Source organism: Crocodylus siamensis, chromosome 2, assembly GCF_052110815.1.
Source record: "Crocodylus siamensis isolate JL-2025a chromosome 2, ASM5211081v1, whole genome shotgun sequence".
NCBI classification, from domain to species: Eukaryota; Metazoa; Chordata; order Crocodylia; family Crocodylidae; genus Crocodylus; species Crocodylus siamensis.
In genome coordinates, this window is record NC_143396.1 from 98,076,107 (window position 1) to 98,099,961 (window position 23,855).

The 23,855-nt window shown below is 47.7% G+C and overlaps 1 protein-coding gene across 1 annotated transcript in view; it reads right to left on the reverse strand.

Moving 5' to 3' along the window:
- The window catches only part of SMARCA5 (SNF2 related chromatin remodeling ATPase 5), a 43,379-nt gene extending 20,297 nt beyond the window's left edge, over positions 1-23,082 (reverse strand). The window contains exons 1-6 of the mRNA XM_090036454.1: positions 22,771-23,082; positions 20,232-20,306; positions 10,967-11,133; positions 9,727-9,827; positions 3,628-3,728; positions 2,398-2,577 (exon numbers count right to left, since the gene is read on the reverse strand). Coding sequence (XP_089892580.1) covers positions 2,398-2,577; positions 3,628-3,728; positions 9,727-9,827; positions 10,967-11,133; positions 20,232-20,306; positions 22,771-22,905 — 759 coding nt within the window. The 5' untranslated portion in view covers positions 22,906-23,082. The remainder of the gene's footprint in view (positions 1-2,397; positions 2,578-3,627; positions 3,729-9,726; positions 9,828-10,966; positions 11,134-20,231; positions 20,307-22,770) is intronic.
- Positions 23,083-23,855: the final 773 nt, after the last annotated feature.

The following is a 23,855-nucleotide window of genomic DNA, read 5'->3' on the forward strand; positions in this document are numbered from 1 at the left end:
TGCATGCCAAGGTGTGGCTGGCCTTCCTAACTGCCTCACCACACTGCCGGCCCATGTTCATCTTGGAGTCATTGATGACCCCCAGATCCCTTTCCACCTCCGTGCTGACAAGAGGGGAGTTCCCTAACCTGTAGGTATGGTGCCGGTTGTTCCTCCCGAGGTGCATCACCTTGCACTTGTCTGTGTTGAAACCCATCCTATTCTCATCCACCCACCCTTGTAACCTGTCTAGGTCTGATTGTAGCCTGTTGCATCCTTCCAATGTACCCACGTCCCCCCACATCTGAGTGTCATCAGCAAATTTGAACAGGGTGCTTTTTACCCCCTCATCCAAATTGCTGATGAAGATGTTGAACAGTGCGGGCCCGAGGACCAAGCCCTGAGGAACCCCACTGCCCACGTCCTTCCAGGCTGAGAAGGACCCATCCACTACCACCCTCTGGGTGCGGCCCTCCAGCCAGCTGGCGACCCATTTGACTGTGTGGGTGTCTACACCACAGTCCCCCAGTTTCTTAATGAGAACAGGGTGAGAGACAGTGTCAAAAGCCTTCCGGAAGTCCAGGAAGATTATATCCACTGCTAACCCTGCGTCTAATGATCTGGTGATCTGATCGTAAAAGGCCACCAGGTTGGTCTGACAGGACCTGCCACTGATGAACCCGTGTTGGTTGCCCCTAAGCATGCAGTCTCCTGCTGGCCCCTCCTGGATGTGTGCCAGAATAATTTTCTCAAACAGCTTGCCTAGGATCGAGGTGAGACTAACCAGCCTATAGTTTCCCGGGTCCTCCTTCCTGCCTTTTTTGAAGATGGGGACCACGTTGGCCCTCTTCCAGTCCTCCGGTACCTCACCAGAGCACCACGAGTGCTCATAAAGTTGTGTCAGGGGACTTGCAATGACCTCGGCCAGTTCCTTTAGAACTCTAGGGTGGAGATCATCCAGGCCGGCTGACTTGAATACGTCCAACCCCTCCAGAAGCTCCCTAACTAAATCCTCGCTAACCCGTGGCCCAGGTGTGCCTCCCCCGGGGCCTGAGGGGGGCCCAGCAGGGAGGTGGCTGTTCTGGTCCCTACTTAGGAAGACGGAGGCAAAGAAATCATTGAACATGTTAGCTTTGCTGTCTGGTGTGACGACCAAGTTTCCCATGTCGTCCTGCAAGGGCCCCACATTACCCGGGACCTTCTTTTTACCCCCTATATATTTAAAAAAAGACTTCTTATTGTCCTTAATCTGGGAAGCTAGCCCCAGTTCCACCTCTGCCTTGGCCTTCCTAACTGCCCCCTTACATCCCCAAGCAACTACAGAATAGTCCTCCCTGGTGATGACCCCTTCTTTCCATTGGGTATAAGCCTCCTTTTTAGCAAGGAGACATTCCCGGATTCTTTTGGTGAGCCACAGAGGCTTGTGTGCTCTCCTGTATGATTCTTTTAAACCAGTAGCCCTGATAATTCTGCAAATCAATATGTGTATTCTGTCCACACACCCATCCCATGTACTAAAAATGCTGCAGGGCAAACTAATACTCCAGTTACACCCATTTTATCCTACTTTCTCTAATGAGATTGCACAACTATAATTGACTAGATATTTGTAAATAATTTAATAGATTCACCTTCATATTAAATCTTTGCACATTCTAACACACCTGTTTTTTTCTGCAGTATTAATAAAAATAGTGAACAAAACCAGGTTTTGTTGTTTTCTAAGAGAACAACTTGAACAAAAAGTTTGTCCACATTAAGGTGGACAACACTGCATTTTGCTTAGACAAGGAAAAGAAAAGGGAACAGACTTCTTAAAGAAAGAGAGGGGCACCATTTTAGTCACATTTAGATTAAGATCACACTTTGAACCAACAGAATTAGTGTCAGAGCAGTGAAAAATTTGCGTAGAGGAAGATTCCATACTTGCAAAAAGCTACAACCCAATTTTATAAGCAATACCAAAGATCAGTAAAAGACAAAAAACAAAACCAAAACCCAAAACTAGAGCTTGTGTTGCTTTCCAAACTACTGCTTTACATATTCAATGTAAGTTTGCCCCAAAGAATTTCACTCTCCTACTATCAGTTTCTGAAGGCTTGTGTGGCAGATCCCCTGACCACACAATCAGAGAGCCGCCATTTAAACAGGAATGAGACAGCAAAATGACAAATCAGCAGATGGACCTCAAGTCCAGGAAGTGCTGAAGTGAAAGAAATCAAAGCCATTCTTATACCACTGTCCAAAAGTTCATGGCATATAAATGGTACTGCTGTAACACCAATTTCTGCAACCATATAGCTGCTTACGCTTACTCTACAGAAAGCTTGAAGGATGGAAAAACTGTTATTCTGAGTCCATCATGAATGACAATACCAACAAGAAAATAAAAATAAGAAGCAGAACACACAAACTTACTCTTTGGTCTTTGTCACCTATCAAACATACTGCTCGAAGTGTTGGTACCCATCTTTTGAACTCACTCATCCAGTTGTGTAAAGTGGATTTAGGAACTAATACCATGTGAGGACCTGGAATATTTCTGTAGTGTTTCATATACCCAAGAAGAGAAATTGTTTGCAGCGTCTTCCCAAGACCCTGTTAAGGGAAGTTAACATTTGTTAATTTTGAGTGGTCTTTAAAAACTACCCTAAGCAAACTCAAAGGTAAATTCAAAGAAAACACGTGAAAACAAAAATTTCAAAACATCTCCCAAAGAGAATTTTCCAAGATATACCACACCGGGGCTGTTCAACTGGTGGCCAGCAAGGGGCTCTTACCCGGTCACCACTCCTACTTATTGCTTGATCCTACTACCCTAAGCTGAAGGATCTTGTTCTAGCACACACATGCTATAAATTGTTAAATTCTGAATGGCTAATTTAAAATCCACTACAAAGAAATGCCCATAAACCACATAAGAACACACAGAACTGCAATGAGAATTCTGTTATTCTGGTTTAACTCCTTTTAAAGCAGCTAAAGGCAACCACTGAGTGGACAGAAGTCTCATAAGTCTCCAGGCTATCAGTTTCACTTGGCATGGGAGAGATTTATGCAAATCTGTTCTCTTTTTCCTCCACTATCTCATCTTTGGGGATAGAAGTGTTTAAAAATAACGAAGCAAAGAGGGTCCTGTGGTAATGATTCACTTCCAGTTCCTTGAAGTGGCAATGGTGAGTGAGAATGAGGCTTTTAGCAGTACTTTCTGGCTATGTAAATACTGGCATTTTTTGCTCAGGAAGTTTCTTAGTTCTGCAGCTCTTTGCCATGGCTGCTTTATTATTAACATTGTCCCAACTAAAACAGTTACAGCTTTAAAAAAGTACACTGTTGTATCAAACAAACTTTTTTTTAGCCTGGATTTCCTTGAGTCAGGTAAACACATCAGAGCAATTCAGTTCCTTAAAGGCTTGCTAGCATAGTTCATTTGGACTGATGCTTTTAGAGTAATGTTACCCACATAGGTTTAATGTGTTATGATTTTGCCTTAACTACAATCTTTAAAAAAAAAATAATTCAAGGGCACTTCAGTAAATCACACTGGCACTTAGTATTTTGAAAAAAGTTTGAAGCGGTGGTTGAAATAAACCAAAAATTGCATAATGTCTCTTGCTTTCATGTTCCCTCTCATAAAGACCTACATACCATTTCATCTGCTAGAATACCATTGATGCCATTCTCATACAAAGAGATGAGCCAGTTCAGTCCTCGGACCTGATAATCACGAAGCTTGCCCCATTTTACATCTGAAAACAAGTGTACAAAAGCTGATTAAAAAGATCTGTTAAAACATATTTGAAGCCTTTGCAGCACCACTTATTGCTAACTGACACTGTGATTATTTAACGGTAGGAGGACATTAAAGCAGTATCTTTCTATAGGTAATCCAAGCATCACAGGTTGCATCATTTATCACACTTGGCTTCCCTGATTATATTTACACTGCTAGTTAGGGTTGACCTTTTAACTACCCCCAAGCCATTTACCCATCGACTGACTACACTGAAAATCCTTAAGTTTCCTGTACATCCTAGCAGTCCAGCCTGATCCAGGGGCAAACCAGGTGGCAGAGCCTATCTGCAGCATGTTAAGAGATCACCCAGGCACTGCAGGCCACAAGCATAGAAAGTATTCCAGCAACAAACCATGAATTCCTGCTCCCAGCATCACCCGTTCTGCACCACACTGCCAATAAATACAGAGAGTCAAGCACAGAAGGAACAGCTAGCCCATTTACTGACCAATTCCTAGAAGGGCTCTGTCACCAGAACAAGAAACTACATGAATTTTGTGGTAGGAGGATATGGGCAGGGAAGGGAGAGGGAGGGACTCACATGAGTTCAGACTAGTGGAGAATGACTCATGATCAACCTCAAACCTCAAACAGCAGAGCAGGAATACAGTATGAGCTTAGAGTGAAAAATCAGGTTGCTCCTAAAGCAGTATAATTTCCATCAGCATCATGAAATGCGGCAAAATTCTAATCTAAGTAATCACAATTCAAGACTCAAAACTAAGATAAAACACTAAGCAGTATCAGGCTGAAGTATAGTACATTACAATGTCTTCTTACAGTTGATGAGTAGACACAGATTAAATCTACAGCAAGAAAATTACACTGATACCTCATATAATCATAACTTGGAAGATAAAGCTTCACCACTAAAAAAAATCTTTTGCAACATAAAATTTACAAATACCCAATCAACCAATTTCATCCCAACTGTTGTCTGAAGCCATCTGAACATAAAAAACTAGTGCCTGAAGATTGGAAGAAGGCCAATGTGGTGCCTACCTTCAAGAAACAGAGGAAAGTGGATCCGGCAAACTACAGGCCCATCAGCCTGACTTCTATCCCAGGGAAGGTCTTAGAAAAGATTATTAAAGAGGCCATTCTTAACGGACTGGCCAATGGCAACATCCTGAAGGATAGCCAGCACAGGTTTGTTGTGGGTAGGTCTTGCTTGACCAATCTTATTTCCTTCTACGACCAGATGACCTATCACCTGGACAAGGGAGAGGGAATTGATGTCATATATCTTGAATTCAAAAAAGTCTTCGATCTGGTATCCCATGATCATCTCTTGGCAGAAATGGCCAACTGCAGCCTCAGATCCACCACAATCCGCTGGCTGGGGAATAGGCGCCGTGGCTGGACCCAGAGAGTGGTGGTTGACGGAAGTCAACTGTCATGGTGCCCTGCAACCAGTGGGGTCCCCCAGACTCTGTCCTTGGACCCATATTGTTCAACATCTTCATTAATTATGTGGACACTGAAGTCAGAAGCAGACTGGCCAAGTTCACTGATGACACCAAACTTGGGGGCAAAGCATCCACACCTGAAGACAGAAAGGCGATCTAGGCTGACCTGGACAGGCTTAGCAAATGGGCGAACAAGAACCTGATGGTGTTTAACACCACAAAATGCAAGGTTCTCCACCTTGGGAGGAAAAGCCTGCAGCATCCTTATAGGCTTGGCAGTGCTACACTGGTTGGCACTACAGATGAGAGGGGCTTGGGGCTCTCATGACTGACCACAAAATGAATACGAGCCTTCAGTGTGATGCTGCAGTTAGTAAAGTGATCAAAATGCCAACTTGCATCCATAGATGCAAGTCGGCAAATCCCAGGACGTCATTCTCCCACTGTACTTGGCCTTGGTGAGGCCACAGCTGGAATACAGCGTCCAGTTTTGGGCTCCACAATTCAAAAAGGATGTGGAGAAGCTTGAGAGAGTCTAGAGAAGAGCCACGCGTATGATCAGAGGTCAGGAAAACAGACCTTACAATGACAGACTGAGAGCTATGGGACTCTAGCCTGGAAAAGTGCAGGCTCAGGTGCAATCTGATGGCCACCTGTAAGTTTATCAGGGGTGTTCACCAGGATCTGGGGGAACAGTTGTACCCCAGAACCCCCAAGGGATGACAAGGCCTAATGGTTATAAACTCCTTCAAGACCGTTTCAGGCTGGACATAAGGAAGAACTTCTTCACTGTCCGAGCCCCCAAGGTCTGGAATAGCCTGCATCTGGAGGTGGCTCAAGCATCTACATTGAACACCTTCAAGACAAATCTGGATACTTATCTTGCTGGGATCTCACGATCCCAGCTGACTTCCTGCCCCTGGGGCAGGGGGCTGGACTCAATGATCTTCCGAGGTCCCTTCCAGCCCTAATGTCTATGAAATCTATGAACTAAGGCCTGCTCTACACGTGCAAGTAAAGGTGCAATTGAATCTAATGCTACATGTGCATGGCAGGAGTTGAAATTTGGGGACTGCACATTAGATTAATCGCTTATTGCCAACGCAGTTAGTGCCCTGTCTTGGGCTATTCCCTGCACTGGCAAGAAGCAGGCTCCCATGTCAAGGAGCTCCCTTTGCTGAGGAGGCTCCCAGCTATAGGAACCATACACTGCCGGGGCCAAGAGCCCTGCAACTGTGGGGCTCTTGGCCCCATCTGTGCTTTACGCAACCATGACCAAGGCCCCACAACTGACAAGACTCCCGGTCTTGTCTGCACCTCATCAGTTGCAGGGGCTCTTGATCTGGACCAAGTGTGAGGGTCAGCTGAGGCCAACTGTCCCATCAGTTGTGGGGTCTCTCGGTCCTGTCTGCATGAGACGCAGCTGGGATCAAGAGCCCAGTCAGTTGAGGGGCTCTTGGCCCCATCTGTGAGTAAGGCACAGCAGGGACTGGGAGCCCTGTGTGGGTGTGCATGCACCCCTGGGTCTTTGAGATGATGGCAACTGAGGTCCCTAGGGCTCTGGCATTTCACACTGGGCATAGTGCATCCCTGCAGCTGGGAGCCTAGTCAGTTGACAGTGCTCCCAGCAGCAGGCAAGACCCTGATACACGTGCAAATTAAAGCTCAATAGCAACAAACTATAAAGTTAATATGCATTTTGACGTCTAACTATATAGTTGGTTGGAGCTTTTTATTGTGCGATAAGCTACTTTGCACATGTAGCTGGTCTGAAGGTAACTGAGGAATGAACCAGTTAGCTACACAATACCTGTAACACCTAGATGGGGCCTAAATTGCAATTAAGTTTCACTGTGCTACCACCAGCAAAGCTACTGGCATGTCTTATCAAATACTCAAAATACTCTGGAGGAATTATGAAGAAGACAGAGTCCCATTTCTCTGCACCAAACAGAAAAAACAAGTTCTGAGTCTCCCGTTCATAACAAGAGTTCTAGTATTAAATAGAGCAGAAGTCCTTCACTGTAGTGCAGAAACTGATTGTTCTCCACGATGAAACTATATTCTCAATTTATACAGAGGTATTTCCATCCAACTACAAAGGTAAGATACTACACGCACAACACAGTGATTCTGAGTCTGTCAGACTAAAACAACAGTATCAACTGGAAAGCCCCATTCCTCCTTATGGATGCAAAACACAAACTAAAGAAAGGCAGTAAAACTACAAAGGCAGTGCAAGCAGCTACATAACTGCCTATGGAACAGTTGAGCCCAGGGTGGATCAGAAGTATGGAGAGAGGATTAACAAACTCCCAAAGAAGCACAGCTATAGCAGTTTGTAGCCATTACAGTAAGCTCAGAGTAGATGCTAGCATACAGCCACTCAGATGTCTTGTGCCTTGACTGTCTTCAAGGAAAATTCCTGCTCTCTCTAGAGCAACTGTGCAAAACATGTTTCTTACCTGAGCTTTTTTACCCCTACCTAAAAAAAACCCTGAAATTTAATAATATTAATGTTCATATTAATTATTTCATTGCTGATCATACCAGAAACAATGATAATTCTTAAACAGGTTTTAATTTCCTTTTGTTGGACATGACATTCCACAGAACCAGGGCTGCAAACACAATTGCCACAAAGAATTTTTTCTTTCTGAGGGGTGAGGGAGAGTGTGCACGACTACAGCTTAATAATGACTTTCAGAAAGGAGTGGGAAGCTAAGGTTGTTTCATTTTTAGGGGTAAAAAGACTACTTTTACTCTACTTTTCTTTAGAAACATTAAATGAGAATTCAAGTAGGAAACTTCCATGCATCATTTCAGAAGTTTCCTTTAAAAAAAAGGTCCAAGGATTTTTGCAATTTTCTTACAAAATATTGGAGAAATATTTGGGATGGAATACTACCTGCTTTTGCAGCCTTCCAGTAACATTCATAGCTCTCCAGAAACACAACAGCATTGCCAAAGTGCTGCTTAAAACCAATAAATTAAAAACCAAAGGGGAAAAAAAATTGTCTACATTTTTGTGAAGCTTGCTTGACTGCAAAAGCAAGGAGTAGAAGTAGAGCAGTTAACAAGGACCAGCTAGATAGTTTCAAGTTGGCAGAGTCAAATGGGATGCACCCAGGGGTTCTGAAGAAATTGGCTGTAGTAATTTCAGAGCCATTGGTTATCCTCTTCAAGAGCTCATGGAGGGCAGATAAGGTCCCACATGACTGGAAAAGGGCAAATATAGGGTGCTGACAGACTTAGGAAAAAAAACAAAACAAAACACTGCTTTACCAGAAAAAGGAACACGTCAGTTTGACTCGGCTCACCCAGCATCTGTGTAGCTCAGGCTTCACCAGGGCTTTTGGGCACTTTTATGTAATAGCTGATTGAATCAGGTGATCAGGAACAACCAGCATGGATTCACCAAGACCAAGTAAGATCTGACAGACATGATTTCCTTCTATGATAAGATGACAAGTTTGGAAGATGGGGGAAGAGCAGTGGAGGCTTCTGACACCACATCCTACAATATTTTCATTTAAAATCTAAGAAAATACAGACTAGACAAAAGAACCATACGATAGATATGAAACTGAACAGCATGCTCAAAAACTAGTCCTCAATTGCTCAATGTCTAGTCGGGATGAGGTATAAAGTGGGGTCCCCCAAGGATCTGTCCTATGTCCAGTATTCATGTCTTCATCAATGATTTGGACAATGGGATTGAGTGCACACTTAGCAAATTTGTGAACAGCACTGAGTTAGTGGAGTTGCAGATTAGGAGCCTGGGAAGCAAGACTTTTGAGGAAAGGCTGAAAGAACTAGGTCATTTATTACTTTGGAGAAAAGACTGAAGGCATAAGATAAGTTTTTAAATACCCAAAGGGCAATTACAGAGGACAAAGATAGGCTTTCCCTGTGGCTGTAAGGGACATGACTAGAAGCAATGGCCTCAAACTGCAACAGAGGAAATTTAGGTTGTCGATTAGAAGAAACTGTCTGGCTATGGGCATTGTCAAGCATTGGAACAGGCCACCTAGTGAAGTTATGCAATCTCCATCCTTGGAAATTTTCACAAGCAGGTTAGATGCACTTAGCTAGAACAATTTAGTCAGGGATGATTCTGCCTTGAGCAAGGGCCTGGACTAGTTGACCTTGCGAGATACCTTCCAGCCCTACTTTCCTATGTTCCTATAAGTACAGAAACATAAAAATAGTATTACCTCCTGCCCTTAGGAGAAGAAAGGACCAAAATTATGAAGCCAGGCCTTTGTGAAATGAGTCCAGGGACAATTTTTTTTCCCAGCATCCAAGAAAGGAAAAAAGCAACTGAATCTCTAAAAAGTCCTGGAACCCACTGACAATTGCCCTCCCTCTTGTTAGTCATTTTAATCCTTTGGTAAAATGAGTATGATGACTTCTTGGAAGAATCTTGAAAAAAATTTTTTTCCATAGGGAGGCTGAGATTAAGCTTCAGTTTAATCTAGAATTTTGGGGCATATTAAACTATCGGGTAAAAAAAAAAGTGAGACTGAAACACAAACATACATGATGGAGATTCTTCAAATCGAGTGCATACATTAGTTGCCTTGGAACTTTCTGTCAATAGCTCTTCATCTTCTTCCTGCTCTGTTCTACGATGGCGATAACTGAAAAATAAAAAGTAAAATATTAGAAACAGATTCAGAAGTCACTAGATTTCCGAAAAAAAATCTAGATATAATTTCAGTATGGATGACAAACATTTATAAGTAACTGTCCTGGATAAACTTGTAAATTTGTGTCCTGGATAAAACTGCCCTGGGTAAACTGTTATGCTGAACACAGCCACACTTTCCTATTTCAAGCACATCTACTATTTAGTGTCCACATTTGTTGCTTTACAGCCTTTTAAATATTATAACAATAAGCTGACAACTAAACTTTCAGTTGAATTTACCAGCTCTAAAGGCAAGCCTTTTCTTTCTTGTTAACCCCATGGATCCACTACAAGATTAGGAAATGTTTGGAAAAAGGTCTACAAGTGGTAAGGATACCCATACGAACCTTCAAAAGAGTGGGAGATTCTATTTTGAAAAGTTAATTCACGCCTGGTAGCACTTCAGCGCTTCCACCAGGTTCTTTTAAGATCAACAAAAACATCCAACTTTATAGATCATCAATTCCAAAGGCAAAATTAAAATCGGTTTACTTTGTGATTCACCTACAAAAACTCAGCACACCTAATCCCCATAAACTAGGGGTTGACAACCTACAGTCGGCAGGCCAGATCTGACCCATGGAAACTTTGGATCCAGCCCTACTTTTACAGGGCTCTGGCAGCATTCAAAGGAAGGGGGTGCCAGTCACAGGTGCTTTCCCCATGCTACCACAGAGACAAACAACACTGGCTGGGTCCAGTGCCTGTCCATCTCTGAGCTAAGGTACCTGCCCATCCTGCAGCCAAGAAAAGTTGCCTACCTCTGCTGTAAACTATTTCACACCACTACTCATTATTCTATTTCCCCCCCACACACACCAATTCTTGCTTCATTCTCTAATTTTATGTCATAATAGTATTTTGCAACTACTCAATTCACAGGACCACAAATAAACTTCAATTTATAAACAACATATAATAAAAAATATACACTCCATTTTAACGTCATAAGCACACAAACCAGGGCTAGTTTCCAGAAAACAAAGAAAGTATTGATCTTCATCATTTAGCTTTTATGGGAAGTTCCCAAACTTCAACAGAATACATTATCACATTGCAAATATAACTAGTGTATGACCTATTACTCACTCTCCAACCGACAGTAGATTCTGTTTCTCATCCTTCTTTATTCGTGGACGGCCTGGTTTCATTTTCAAAGGTGAAGTTGGAGTTTTTTGAGCGGCAGGCTGAATGAAATGAGCAAATAACTCAGTCTGCTTCAGAAGATACTCAAATCTGTTTGCTCTGTCTGTTTGCTGTTGATAAGAAAGAAAAAATAAGTCACTTGAGGAACAAGTGCACGATATTACAATATATTCATGTTTTTAAAAACTGCAACCTATAGTACAGATAGCTTAAAACAGGGACTACTTAGAGAGGTGCTAAGGGGTACATGCACATGGGCGGGGACAAAGCATTGCCACCCACCACCCCATACCACCGGCTCCCAAGAGCAGGGCATTGACTCCCCTCTGTGGGCCACACGGGCACTGGCCAGCTGGCCACGGGGGAGAAAGCTTGCATGTGACAGCTACATGCACCAACCACCACCCTGTGCCACTGCCATGCATTGCTTTCCCACAGCCAGTCGCACATGTGGCTCCACAGGCAGCTGATGGGTGGTGCGTGACTGGTCAGCTGCAAGGCCCGTCGTCAGCAGCCCACGGAGCCGCATGTGCGACCGCCACCCACCGCCCACACCCGGTCACTGCCACGCCCCCTACTTCGCATCCAGCTGCCACCACCAGGAGTACACTCCTTAAAGGGTTGAAAACCCTTAAACAATCCATATTCAAATCCATATTCTTTCAAGCACATGAAAATATCAAGCATGTAGTCACGTGACCTGCTGAATGTATTAAATATCACTGGACACATCTACACATACATTTGCAGCAGCACATTTACTCACGAGTAAATAACTTGTGAGTAAACAGTACCAGGCAGACATCTACACACGCAGGGAAGTGGGCACAGATTTGTTGCTAATCTCCTCCTGCTTCCCAGGGCCCTACAATGGCCCCCTGCCACCACTGGAAGGAGCCCCAGGTTCTGGCTGCAGCTGCAAGCAGCCCTCTTGAAAAGACAACCCTGCTAGCTGCTCTCTGGCCAGCCACTTCACTGGCTAGGAACAGCATGCGCAGCACAGGGACAGCACAAAACAGTGTTCTCTTTGCTGCCTCCATCTCCCTGCGCCATGGCTGCTTCTGCCCCTGCCAGCGACAACCAGCAAACTGGCCTCCTGCTGGTTGCCATGCTGGTCCTACAAACCCACCATGCTGACTGCCACCTGGCCCATGGCTGTCTCGCCCCTCTCAGCTCCCTGCAATGCAATGACCACCTGCCAGCCACTGCACCCCGTCCCAGGGCTGCTGCCATACATGTGCTGCCTTGCATGTCTGGCTCTGCAGTCCGCTGACAGGCCTCACACTCAGGGGCAACGGTGGCCAGTGCTCCACCAGTGCAGGTGGCTCCCCCTCTGGCAGGTAATATCCAAGGCCAGCAGAACCAGTGTGTGGCCTTAGCCCTGCTGCAGGCAGCTCCGGGTCCACGACCAGGCAAGGGCATGCTGTTGGATGGTAGGTGGCTGCCAGGGGGCAGAGAAGGCTAGGTCGGAGGGCCAAGCATCAGGCAGCAAGAAGGCAACTTCCAGGGCCAGAAGGGTGTCCAGCACCATGCAGTAGTCATCTGTGGCCTGCACTGCCCAGGCCAGGATGGTGTTCTGTTCCCACAGGGCCTCCACTCACTTGTGCTCCAGGGCCAGGAGCTGTGCCCAAAACTCGCTGTCTGCCCAGTCCCACACTGCCTCACATCAGTCTAGTGCCTCCTCGCAGGACACATCCCCCACCCACCAGGCCCAAGGGTCTGCCAGCTGGTCCTCCAGTGCTGTGACCAGCAGGTCCAGGAAAAGGGTTCTGTTCAGGGTCCTCCTCTGGCAGAGCTGGAACATCTGCAGGGCCTTGACTGTGGCTATCCTGAGGCTGGATCCCAGCTGCCAGGTGCAGCCTCCCTTGTGTGCAGCTGCAAACCCAGTAAAGCCATGAAAAATAAGCTGTGTGAATTTACAACAGTTCAGAGATAAGATGCTCTGTACCAGAGGCCCTGCACTGCCCAGGTGCCCAGGGACCATGTTAAGTTGGGCAGGCAGGCCCAAGCCCACACAGTCACCAGCCAAGCCTCCCAGCCCCACTCACTCCCCTAAGGCTGATGGGCCGCTGGATGCTGGCTGCAGACAGCCTGCCTTCCCAGCTTCCTTCCCAGGCCGTGGGACAGGCCAAGCTGCTGGCAGCACCTGATGCCACAGCTCCAGACCCCACCCCATCTTCCTGCAGGCCAACTGCTTTGTTGCACTGCTGCCCAACCCACAGCACCCAGGCTCAAAGGGGCGCAGGGCTCCTGAATGACTGAAACGAGGAGCTACCCATGCCACAGCCTTCTCTGCAGGGGTCTTCTCCAGGAGGTGTTCCAGGGCCAGCACCCCCACCCAAGAGTGCCCCAGCTGCGCAACCCAAGTAGCATGCAAGGAGGTGTCCGTGCAGACCGAAGGGTGCCAGACCCACTACACCTTCCTGCTGCTGATGCCCTGGCCACATTTGGCACTGAGCCCTGAGCTACGATGGCACGGGAGGGCAAATCTGAGCTGCTCTGCAACTTCTGTGGCTGCCTGGAAGGCTGCCTGGAGGGCTGCCTGTGTCTGTGCTACATATCACTGCCCCCAGCTGCCGAGGAGGACATCACCGCTGGCATCAATGCAATCCTCGGTGTGCGAGGCCCACGCCCACCTACTTGCAGGGACATGGCTGCTCAATAAAGTCTTGCAGTCTGCCTCTCCCCTGCATGCTATGGGGAGAAACCCAGGGCTAGGGGAGTGCAGGCAGACCAGGGGCCGGGGAGTACCCTCCCCACAATGGCCTTACCACATGGCCAGAGCTGACATGAATAGTGACTCCGCACGGTCCTGGCTGTCAGCGACAGCGTGCAACTCCAGGCAGTGTCCTCAGATGGCAAGGCATGGCACAACAGGTGGGTGCCCAGGTAGGGCCTCCCCCCCGGCAGAAAAGCTGACACTGTTGGCAACCAGTGGTGTCATGGCTGGCCGTACCTCATGGCGGGGGCTCAGCTCCCCAAGCTGCTGGTAGAGCATGCCTTTGGGGAACTTGGCAGGACAGACTGCTGGATGCCCAAGGGCCCCTCTCCTAGTGATGAATCACCATGGGTGCCAGCCTGGGGAGGGGACTCAGGCAGGCTGCCCATGCTGCTGTAGGCAGCACAAATGCAGCCCGGGTCCCAGAGCACAAGAATAAATGACATGGACTTACAGGCACTCCCCAACCGACACTTGTGGTCATTGATGGCTACCCGCTGTGCCCACAACACCTTCAACACTGTCATACCAACTGGTTGCGTCCACACTCCCGCATCCAGGCTGACAGCCCCTCATAGACATGGGCATTGGAGTGCCCGCCCCACTGGAACTGGCATTACACCTCTGTCTTGACCCACAGTACCACAAAGTCACCAGTCTCCTTCTACAACCAGCTGGGGCCCTGGGTGGCTGGCAGGCACAGGTGTGGACATGGACCTCAGCAAGCACATCACCGCCATTGATCCCACTACAGCTCTCTGTGCCACCGCACAGCTGTCCCTGTGCTGCCAAGCCTGAGCAGGTGCCTGCAGCACCCAGCATAGGGGCCTGGCATGGGACTGGCAGCTGCGCAGCAGAGGCAATGCCCCATAGCACCTGCAAGCTCAGAGCCAGCTGCTGGGAGTGGGCTGTAGGCAGGCGGATCTTGCCCCAGAAGCTGCCTACAGCTGGGCCTGGGGGCTGGAAGGCCTGGCTGGAACCTGCAGCAGCCTGCAGACCTGTTAACCATGCAGCACTACAGTGCCAGGTAGAGATGTCAGGGTGCAGGCAGGCTGGTACACCTGGCCTGCCACCTGCCCAGGAAGACACAGGGTCCTAGAATGGCCTCAGGCTCCCTGCTGGTATGCCCCAGAGTTCAAAATGCCCGCAGGCTTTTAAAGGCATGAGACAGAGGCTGCTATTCAGGCAGACCAGCCTTGGGGCAGGAGAGGCTCCCAGGCCAGAGTCCTGGGGCTAGCTTGAGGCCAGCCTCCTAGTGACAGGGCTGACCTAGGAGCAAGCTTGCTCCCAGGTTGCATCTATATGTGCATTACTGTGCACTAACTAATCGTGTAAAATTTAATATCTGCATTTGCAGGTATCAAATTTACTTGTGATTAGGGGTTTTTACACAGTAAACTACTCTACTGTGCAGTTAAGTGTCTCATATAGACACACGCCCACTGTGTCCCAACAAGGCTAACTTACGTAAGTTTAGACCACAGCCAGCCACCCATATAACTGAAACCTGACTTTGGGTCAGGGATCCTTAGATAAGTAGTTGTGTCTGCTACACAGAGTGTATGGGAGGAAATATTACAGACTGTTGCACCCAATGTGTCTAAAGTTTTGTATTTCCTTTAAAACAGTCTCCATGTGGCACCGCACATCTGTCTTCCAAAATCTGAACAAAGTGAGGACTAAGTTTGCAGGGCCAATAGGTTAAAGGCAATGCTACCTTTTCTTTTCTTTTTAAGTAACAACTACATCTTTACATCTTAGCAGCTGCCACATTGCAGCAGTTAGCAATTTACATAGTTACAGGAAATCGGCTCACTTACTAAAAAGGAACAAAGTCCAGTCCATTAAAATTGCCACATTATCTCAATATGACTCAAATTGGTCCAGTGAACCAGTTCTATCATATTATATATTAAAGAGGAGGTCAGTAATGGAGAGGTGCTTTATGCATGCAAAATGGACAAATAATCCTATCCACACTACTGCCTGAAACATTTTAGCTACACTGTTCACAAGAGCCAAATTTAATTGTGCCCCAGCTGACTGACAACAGATGTGCTACAAACCCTAGAATAAAACTTCCTGCCTAGACAACATGGGCATTTTTTTAAAGTTATTTAGAAGGGCAACCATGATAACCAAAAGTCACAGATTATCCCTTTCCAGAGTTGACAGTACAATTGCCAAAGAATAAGTTGGGACCTTAACTTATTCAGCTGTTCAAATAAGAATACCTACCTCTTTGGCTTTAACTGATTGTTTTACTAGTTGAATGAAAACGCAAAGACATGACAGAACCAGCTGCATTGCATTAATTCTGCAGTTTTAACATTTTAAAGTTAATTAGAATTTTTTGTGGCTTTGAATGCTGAAAGCATAAATTGTAGTCAACATTTTCTGTGCATGACAAAAATACTAACTGCCTAACTATTCCTCAGATTAGCAAGTATTACCTCCTTATATAGATGGGGACAAGGACTAGTTATATATAAATACAACTCACTGCTTTAACATTGTTAACAAACCTAAGCCTCTTGTGTAGGTAATCAATCATAATGGTGTTCATTTCAGACTTGTGAAGACAACTGGAGTACCACTGAAGCCCATCACTTTACCAGGAAGCAGCAGAACATAAAGATCAGTTAACTTTTAAGTATGGTAATTTAGACTCATAGACACCAGTGAACTGACAAGATTCACATCAGGTTCACTCTTCCCCAGATGTAAAACTTGCATATAGTCACTTTCAAAATTAGTACGAAAAATAAATAGGAAAGAAAACATCGTGGGTAGAAAGGAGGCTCCCATCCCTTATTCACAATACTCAGTAGAAGATAAGTTGCTTTTCCTGTCCAGCTACTAGGACTAGCATTTCTCAACCCGGGGGTTGCAAGAGTATACAAAAGGGTCATGAACAAACTTAAAAAATGGATCAACAATAATCTTAAAAACGGATTCGCCTTTAGAGAAAAAAAATGCAGCAAACCATGAAGCGGCTACTCGGGGCTGGGGGAACCAGGAGGACAGTGATCAGCAGGGTTTTCTCTGATTAAAAACCCAAATTTCTTGATTAAAATTAAAGCCCCACCCCCCCCAGCGCTACTGTTGCCCCTCACTCCCCCACAACAGCCCCCCAGCCCTACACACGCAGGTGCAGACATGCATTCAAGCACAGACACTGTCATCCACCCCAGCAGGTAAGTGTGTGTGGGGGCTGGGCGGGAAGGGGGTAGGCAGGTCAAAAACAGGGGAAGGGTTGGGGGAGTGTACCCCTGTGCCCGCTCCCAGGAGCAGGGTCAGGGGCTGAGGGCAGGGGTGCTCCTCTGCAGGCTGCACACACAGCAGCTAGCCTGACGGGGGAGCTTGCACATGGCGGCCACCACCACAACTCTGCCACTGCACCTTGCACTGCCTTCCCATGACCGGGTATATGGCTTTGTGGGCAAGCAATGTGGCTGCGGAGGCAGCTACCGCGTGCAAGCTGCACATGTGCTGCCCGGCCAGCAGAGGAGAGAGAGGCTCAAGAGCACTGTCGCTTGTGCCCCACAACCAGCTGCATGGCTCCATGGGCACAGTTCCATGGTGGTGGCTGTGGTAGCTGCATTCCAGCCAGGGCACGGGACAGGGGGAGCTCACATACAGTGGCCACCATCATGGCTGCTTGCCTGTGGAGCCGTGCCCACGGAGCTGTGCAGTCAGCCGCAGAGCACAAGTGGCAGTGTGCTGGCAGCCACAGCTGCTGCATGCGAGCCCGCCCCCCCCCAAACGATCGTGGGCACGGCTCTACAGATGAGCAGCAGCAGCAGCGCAGGATGGTGGTGGTGGCAGCTGCATCCTGCCCAACTGGCCAGCAGGGGCAGGGAGGTTTCACACACACTGGCAGCTACCACCTCGCACCACTGCTGCTGCGTGTCTTCAGAGCCATGCCCATGGCTGGTGGGGCTCACACATGGTGGCTGCCAACACACTGCTGCTTATGCCCTGCGGCCAGCTGCACAGCTCCACAGGCACGACTCCACAGGCAAGTAACTGTGGTGGCCACCACCGAGTATGAGCCCTCTCCCACCCAGCGCATAGCCACCACAGCCATCACCCCACACCACCGCGGAGCCATGCCCATGGAGCTGTGTGGGTGGCCGCCACTTGTGCCCTGCAGCCATCACTTGCGAGCCCCGCCCCACCAACCAGGCAGTACTTGTGCGGCCCATACGCGGCAGCTGCTACCACACCCTGCTTACCTGCAAAGCCGTGTGGCCAGCCACAGGAAGGCACTACGGGGTAATGGAGGCCACTGTGCGCAAACCCCCAGGTAGGCCTGTGAATGTGCAGTCCCGCAGAGGGGCACCCTTGCTTTCACACCCCGGCCCTGCTCCTGGGATCATGCTGAGGTGAGGGGCAGGGAAACACTGCCCCCAGCCACCCTCCACTCCCCAACCACCTTCTCCCCTCTGTCCCCCCCACCAGCCCCACTTACCATTAAGCTCCACGGGCTAAGGGTGAGCCCAAGTCTGAGCCTGGCCTTGCATGACTCGGAGGCTGAGGCCCCACCCTTCCCCCTCAGGGCAAGGCTGGGGGTTTCCCACCCTTTCTGCAATCAGGTCTTGCAGGCTGGAACTCTGCCAGCCTGCAAAAAGCTCTTTGCAAAAATGGAGAATCCATGGATTTCTCTGCTAAAAAGGGAAATCTGTGTTTTCTATGATAAAGTGGGGAATCTGTGGTTTCCTCTGTTTTTCTGTGGGAAACAGAAAACCTAGATCCCTGGTGATCAGGCAGGGGGACCAGGTGCACAGTGCATGCATATGGCAACTGAGCAGCACGGAGAGTAGCTCCCACAGCTAAGTCTAGGGGACAGGATAGGCATAGATGAAATGTCAGGAAGGCAGGGGAGAGGGGCACAGGCAACACTACCTGAGACCCCACTTCCTCGCTGGGGTGGAGCTGTGGCCTGAGGGGAGCAGTGGGGACACCTGGGCCATGGTGGCAGGGTAGAACCGCAGCCTGGAGCATGAGCAGCTAGCAGCAGGAAAGTGAGGGCAGTGCAGGCCCCACCCCTGTCTGTTACTCCACATGCTAAAGGCAATATGGCTGGTGTGGGGGTTCTGGTGGCAGTGGCAGCAACGAGTCTCGCCACCCTGTTATACCTTCCCACGCTGAGTCCCGCTCACTGGGCCACAGGAGGTGGCTCCTGCCTCTGCCAGTCCAGCCAGGTTGCAGCCATGTGCCTGCTGCGAGTGCACATGCCCTCCCTACTCCACACACTGGGGGCTGGGAGTGAGGGGCACCAGCAGGGCCAGGGAACAGTTTTCTACTTAAACCATTTACTGGCCATCCCATCTGGGTCAGGACTGGCTATCGATGTTTACAAATGGGTCCTGGTACAAGAAGACTGAGAACCATTGCACTAAACCACTTTAAAGTTGCTGATGCCTCATAGCCAGAGCATGACTAAATGTTATTCACTCAACTAATAACAATCCTTCTACAGCTTATGCAGACAAGAAAGAAGAACAGGGCTTCCCATCTGAGCTGCTACTAGAACTCACATCATTTCTATTACCTTTTGGTGTCTGGTACATTTTGCAAGCCTCAGGGTTAAATTGTTAGCCCATCATCACAACTTTGGAATCAGTGACAGCAATAAACTCACTTTCCTGCCTCCAGGTTTTGTATTTAGTCCTCTGAAATCATGCCACTTCAGGAAAACAAGGTAAGCACCTACTTATGTAGCCCCTTTATCAAACAGCTTCTCCCCATCTTTCCTCCCAATAAAAGTAATCTGCATTTAACATGTAAAATGACTGCTCCAGTACTTCAAATACAGGACAAGCAAACTTTTCCTCATTCAGAAAAATGAAGGATGTGTATCCAACTTTAATTTATCCCACGTACCAAAAAGATCCCATTAATTTTATGGGCTTTTAATTCAAGATATTATACTAATAAACTCTACATTAAGTCAGTTGGAACTTTTTAATTTAGAGGATGCGTATGTATTTTCTTACTCTTAAGAGCCTCTAATCCCCTAGAAACCCTTCCCTGGAGACCTTGGCACAGCTTCTGAATCAGGTAGAAGGTAACATATTAAATACCTCCTCCTCGCTAGAGTTGAATTTTTCACTACTACTCCACTTTCAACATTAGAGCAAATGCTGTGTGCTCAGGACTTGATTCTTCCCACATACATGAAATCCCAGAAATCCTAAAGCTACTTTTCACTTTACTAAATATTGTAGAAGCTTCTAGGATTTCTACCCACATATGACACTGCCAAGAAAAAGAACTGGCAATGGATGAAGTACAAAATGTGACAGGGAAAGAACCTGGTAATCTCATTTTCTCCTAGAAATACCTGGTCAAAGTGCCAGGAACCAAGTGAAAGGGCCTCAAAGTGCAGATCAGTAACTTTTTTTTTTTTTTCATTTTAAGTAACTGCATCAGTACTGGCCAACAGCAACATACTATATACATGACATGTCCAAAGTTACATACCATTTTCTCTTCATATGTGGGATCCAATTCTTGAATTTCTTTCTGTTTTCCTGGTGATGCGTCATCAAAAGTTTCCTAAAAGGGGGAGGGGGCAAATTAAAGTTGTCGTTTCCTTCAGCCTTATTCAGAAATTATTTTCTGCACACACTTTCTACCCATAGTGGATGACCTCTCTCTTTCAAATCTTGACACATTAAAAGCTTTAATTACCCAGGTGGTAGATTTTTAATATTCAGTTTACTCCTAACGGCAGGTTGACAGGTTAGAAAAACATGTGTTTGGTTGTTTTTTTCACTGTACCAAACCAATTTTGGTAGAAGTGATGACTAGATTGTTTTTTCTACTGACAAATTCTATCTACAAATTAATTTGCTTTCTACTCCCCTTTATCCTTTAGGAGGATCCTTTTCTTTGATTACTCAATCAAACTGGGATTTTTTTGGTCCTTACTCCACATCAGTAACCACCTTTCACCTCTACTATTAATATCACATTTTTACTTCTTTACCAAGCATTTATAAACTTCACTCTGCTTTGGAGCCTCACACCAGAAACAATATGTGCTATAACATTACAGGCAAAGTCCTGCTTTAGACTATTTCTGCTGAAGCTGCACCTTACTCTTTTTTTTCAGGAGAGTTTGTAAAGAGAGTAAAAGAGACACCTGGAGAGTTTCTATCACCCATCTGTTTAGGTGACCTACATGAAAAGTTAGCTGAATTAATTCCCTAATATCTTTTCTGCTCCCAGTTGCTATGCTAAAACAAAGGAGAACACGTGCAAAACAATTAACAAGGAAAAAAAAACTGAATAGAATACACAAAAAAAACAAAACAGAGAGAGAGAAAGCATGGTCACTGTGTGAAACGACAAAGTACAAGAGCATACCAGAATATGAAAGGTGCGGTTCCAGTTTAGAAATCAGTAGATTAACACACTGGCTGCTCAGCCCCTTTAGCCCTGCTACAGCATCCTGCCTATCCAGACTGGACTGATCTGATACACGACAACCTTGCTTAACAGTGAGAAGGACTGCAGAGCTGTGGCCCTTTTTTAACAGTTTAACTTGCCACGAAATATCTTTCACAAAAAAACTGCTTATTAAAAAAATAACATCACTTGTTAAAGGGCCAGCAGAAACTAAAGTCCCTGGCAACACACTTGTTAAAGGGCCAGCAGAAACTAAAGTCCCTGGCAACAGGATTTGGAAAAGCATGGTAATTATCTGAGCACTTTTTTAACAAGATTAAAATTTAAATCATTCTTGAATCTCCTTGCAAATAAGTCAAGTGGACTCTTCTTTAGGAATGTAGATTTCTTTCTATTAATATTTGGCAGAACCCTCACTTGAATACAAAGGACCCACATGAAGACTGTCAAAGACATATTGCTCCATTTCACTGCATAATGGCATGTTTCTCAATCCCCTACCTAATTATGGCTTATTTCTAAATCTGCTAAAAGTACTGCTACTGGAGGGAGATTTCATCACTGTGTCTCTGTGCCCTACATGCACATCAACAGCTTAGTGTTCACAAGTGGTCTGTGCACTGTTACCATCACAGGAGTTACACCGGCAATGATGGTGTACAAGTGATGTGATAGCTGTGACAGTCCGCGAATGTCCTACATTCGAAAGTTTGTCTACCTTGATCCCAGCTATGTAGTTGGTCCAATTAAGGCCATCACCCTCAGAAATCCTCACCACCAACAAGGAAGGATGATCAGAAGTGTCAGCATAAACAAAGCCCTAGCTGCTCTTATCTCTCTTGCATTAAGTGAAATGTCCTGCCCCTTTCATTAACTAGCTCAAAAGGCTGCCTCTGGGTGACAGCACGCAAGCAAAGAGGCTAACACTTCGGAAAGAACACCTTTTTAGTCAAGGCAACAGTCAACGGTCCAGCTAGAGAAAGAAAGCAGCTCACTTACAGCTATGATCAGCACACTGTGTGGGGAACAAAAGGAGGCAACAAAAATCGGTAGAAGCCAACGCAGCACACTGCTTCCGTTGGAAGACAGGACCTTAAGCCTTCAAAGGGACCACCCATCACAAAGAAGAGAGCATGGACCCCTTCACCAGTGGCCCTTTGCCTCCCCCCAAAAGCTTTCGCTCCTCTAAAGAAGCTTTAAAAAAAAGAAAGCGGTCCAAGCCAGTCCTCTCAAGCTGGCTGGGCAGACTCAGACAGGCAGCAGAAGCAGGATGGACTCGTTTCCCCAAATCGTGAGCCACAGCCCTGGTCGAGCCAAGCTGATGCTCCTAGGGAAGGACTCGGGGATATGGGTCCCGGGCGGCTGCCCCCCCTGTGGAGAGCTCCCAGGGCGGGAGGACACAGCTGCAAGGAAGCAAAGCTCCAGTCCCGCCGCTTCCACGTGCTCGTCGACTGCCCGTCCCTGCCGGGGCTGCCCTGTCCCCGACCAGCCCCTCGCGCCCACCCCCGGCTCAGCTCGCACACGCGGCCGCGGCCCAGGCGCCTCCTCCCGCTCTATTGTCTGCGCCCCACGCGGCGTCAGGCCGGGCCGGGCCGGGGGGTGCCCTCACCTCCATGTCGGCGTCGCCAACGGCCGCCCCCGCGCTGAGGGGAGCGGCCCCCGCCGCCGCTGCTTCGCCGCTGGCCGGAGCCGGAGGCAGGCTCTCGTCCTTGGGCGGCGGCGGCTCGTGCTGCCCGGCAGACATAATGCTGACGCGGGGGAGGGCGCTTCCCGGCCGGCCGCGTGAGGTGGGGGCGGGAGGGAAGGGGGACGGTGGCCACCGCAGCCGCTCAGACCCCGCGCGCTGCCCCCGTCCCGGCTCGCTCCGGCCCCGCGCCCACCAACCAGCACCCGAGCCGGCTCCTAGCTCTCGCGAGAACTGGCGCGGGGGCGGGGAAAAGCGGCTCCCACACACCTCTTCCCGAAGGGCCGGGGCGGAAGCCGGGTGCGCCTGCGCACAGAGCGCTTCCCGGTTGGCTGCAGGCTGGGAAGACGCGGGAGCTGGCGGGGCCAGGCGCGAGGAAGAGGGCGGGGCTAGCTGGAGCGTTAAACTGCCGCGTCACTCTGGCTCCGCCCCGCCTGGGAAGTCGTGTTTGTTACGCGTGGGGTAACTGGGAGCTGAAGTGTTCGATCCGGCTTGACGTCACCGGTGGGGGCAGGGCTGGAATCCGAGCTCCCGGGAGCCCAGCTGGTCCGGAGCGCTGCCCCGGGCACCGAGGTTTGCCGCTGTGGGAGCAGCACGAGTTACCCAACAGCTCTGGCTGCTGCTGCTCCTCCGCCCCATCCCCAGGTGGAATTAGCAAATGAGCAGTTAGCAAACTGGAAGGGATCGGGACATGAGGAGGAGGAATAGCAGGGGTCAACTCAGGACCCCCTCCCCCTCAAAAATAAAACAACACCTTGCCTTAGTTTAAAAGACGGTAGATTAAAAAGAACAACACAAAAGAATAACAGCCCGCCCAAAATGACAAGATTATAACAAAACAATTATGAATATAATATTTTGAGATTATAATGTATTAAATACTAAATACTGCTTTAAAATTAAATATATTAAATATGTAACACATCCTATAAGTGCATTGTGATTCTATAATATATAATATTAAAATTAAAGTATATAATATTTTCATATAATATATTTGGTGAGCTGTG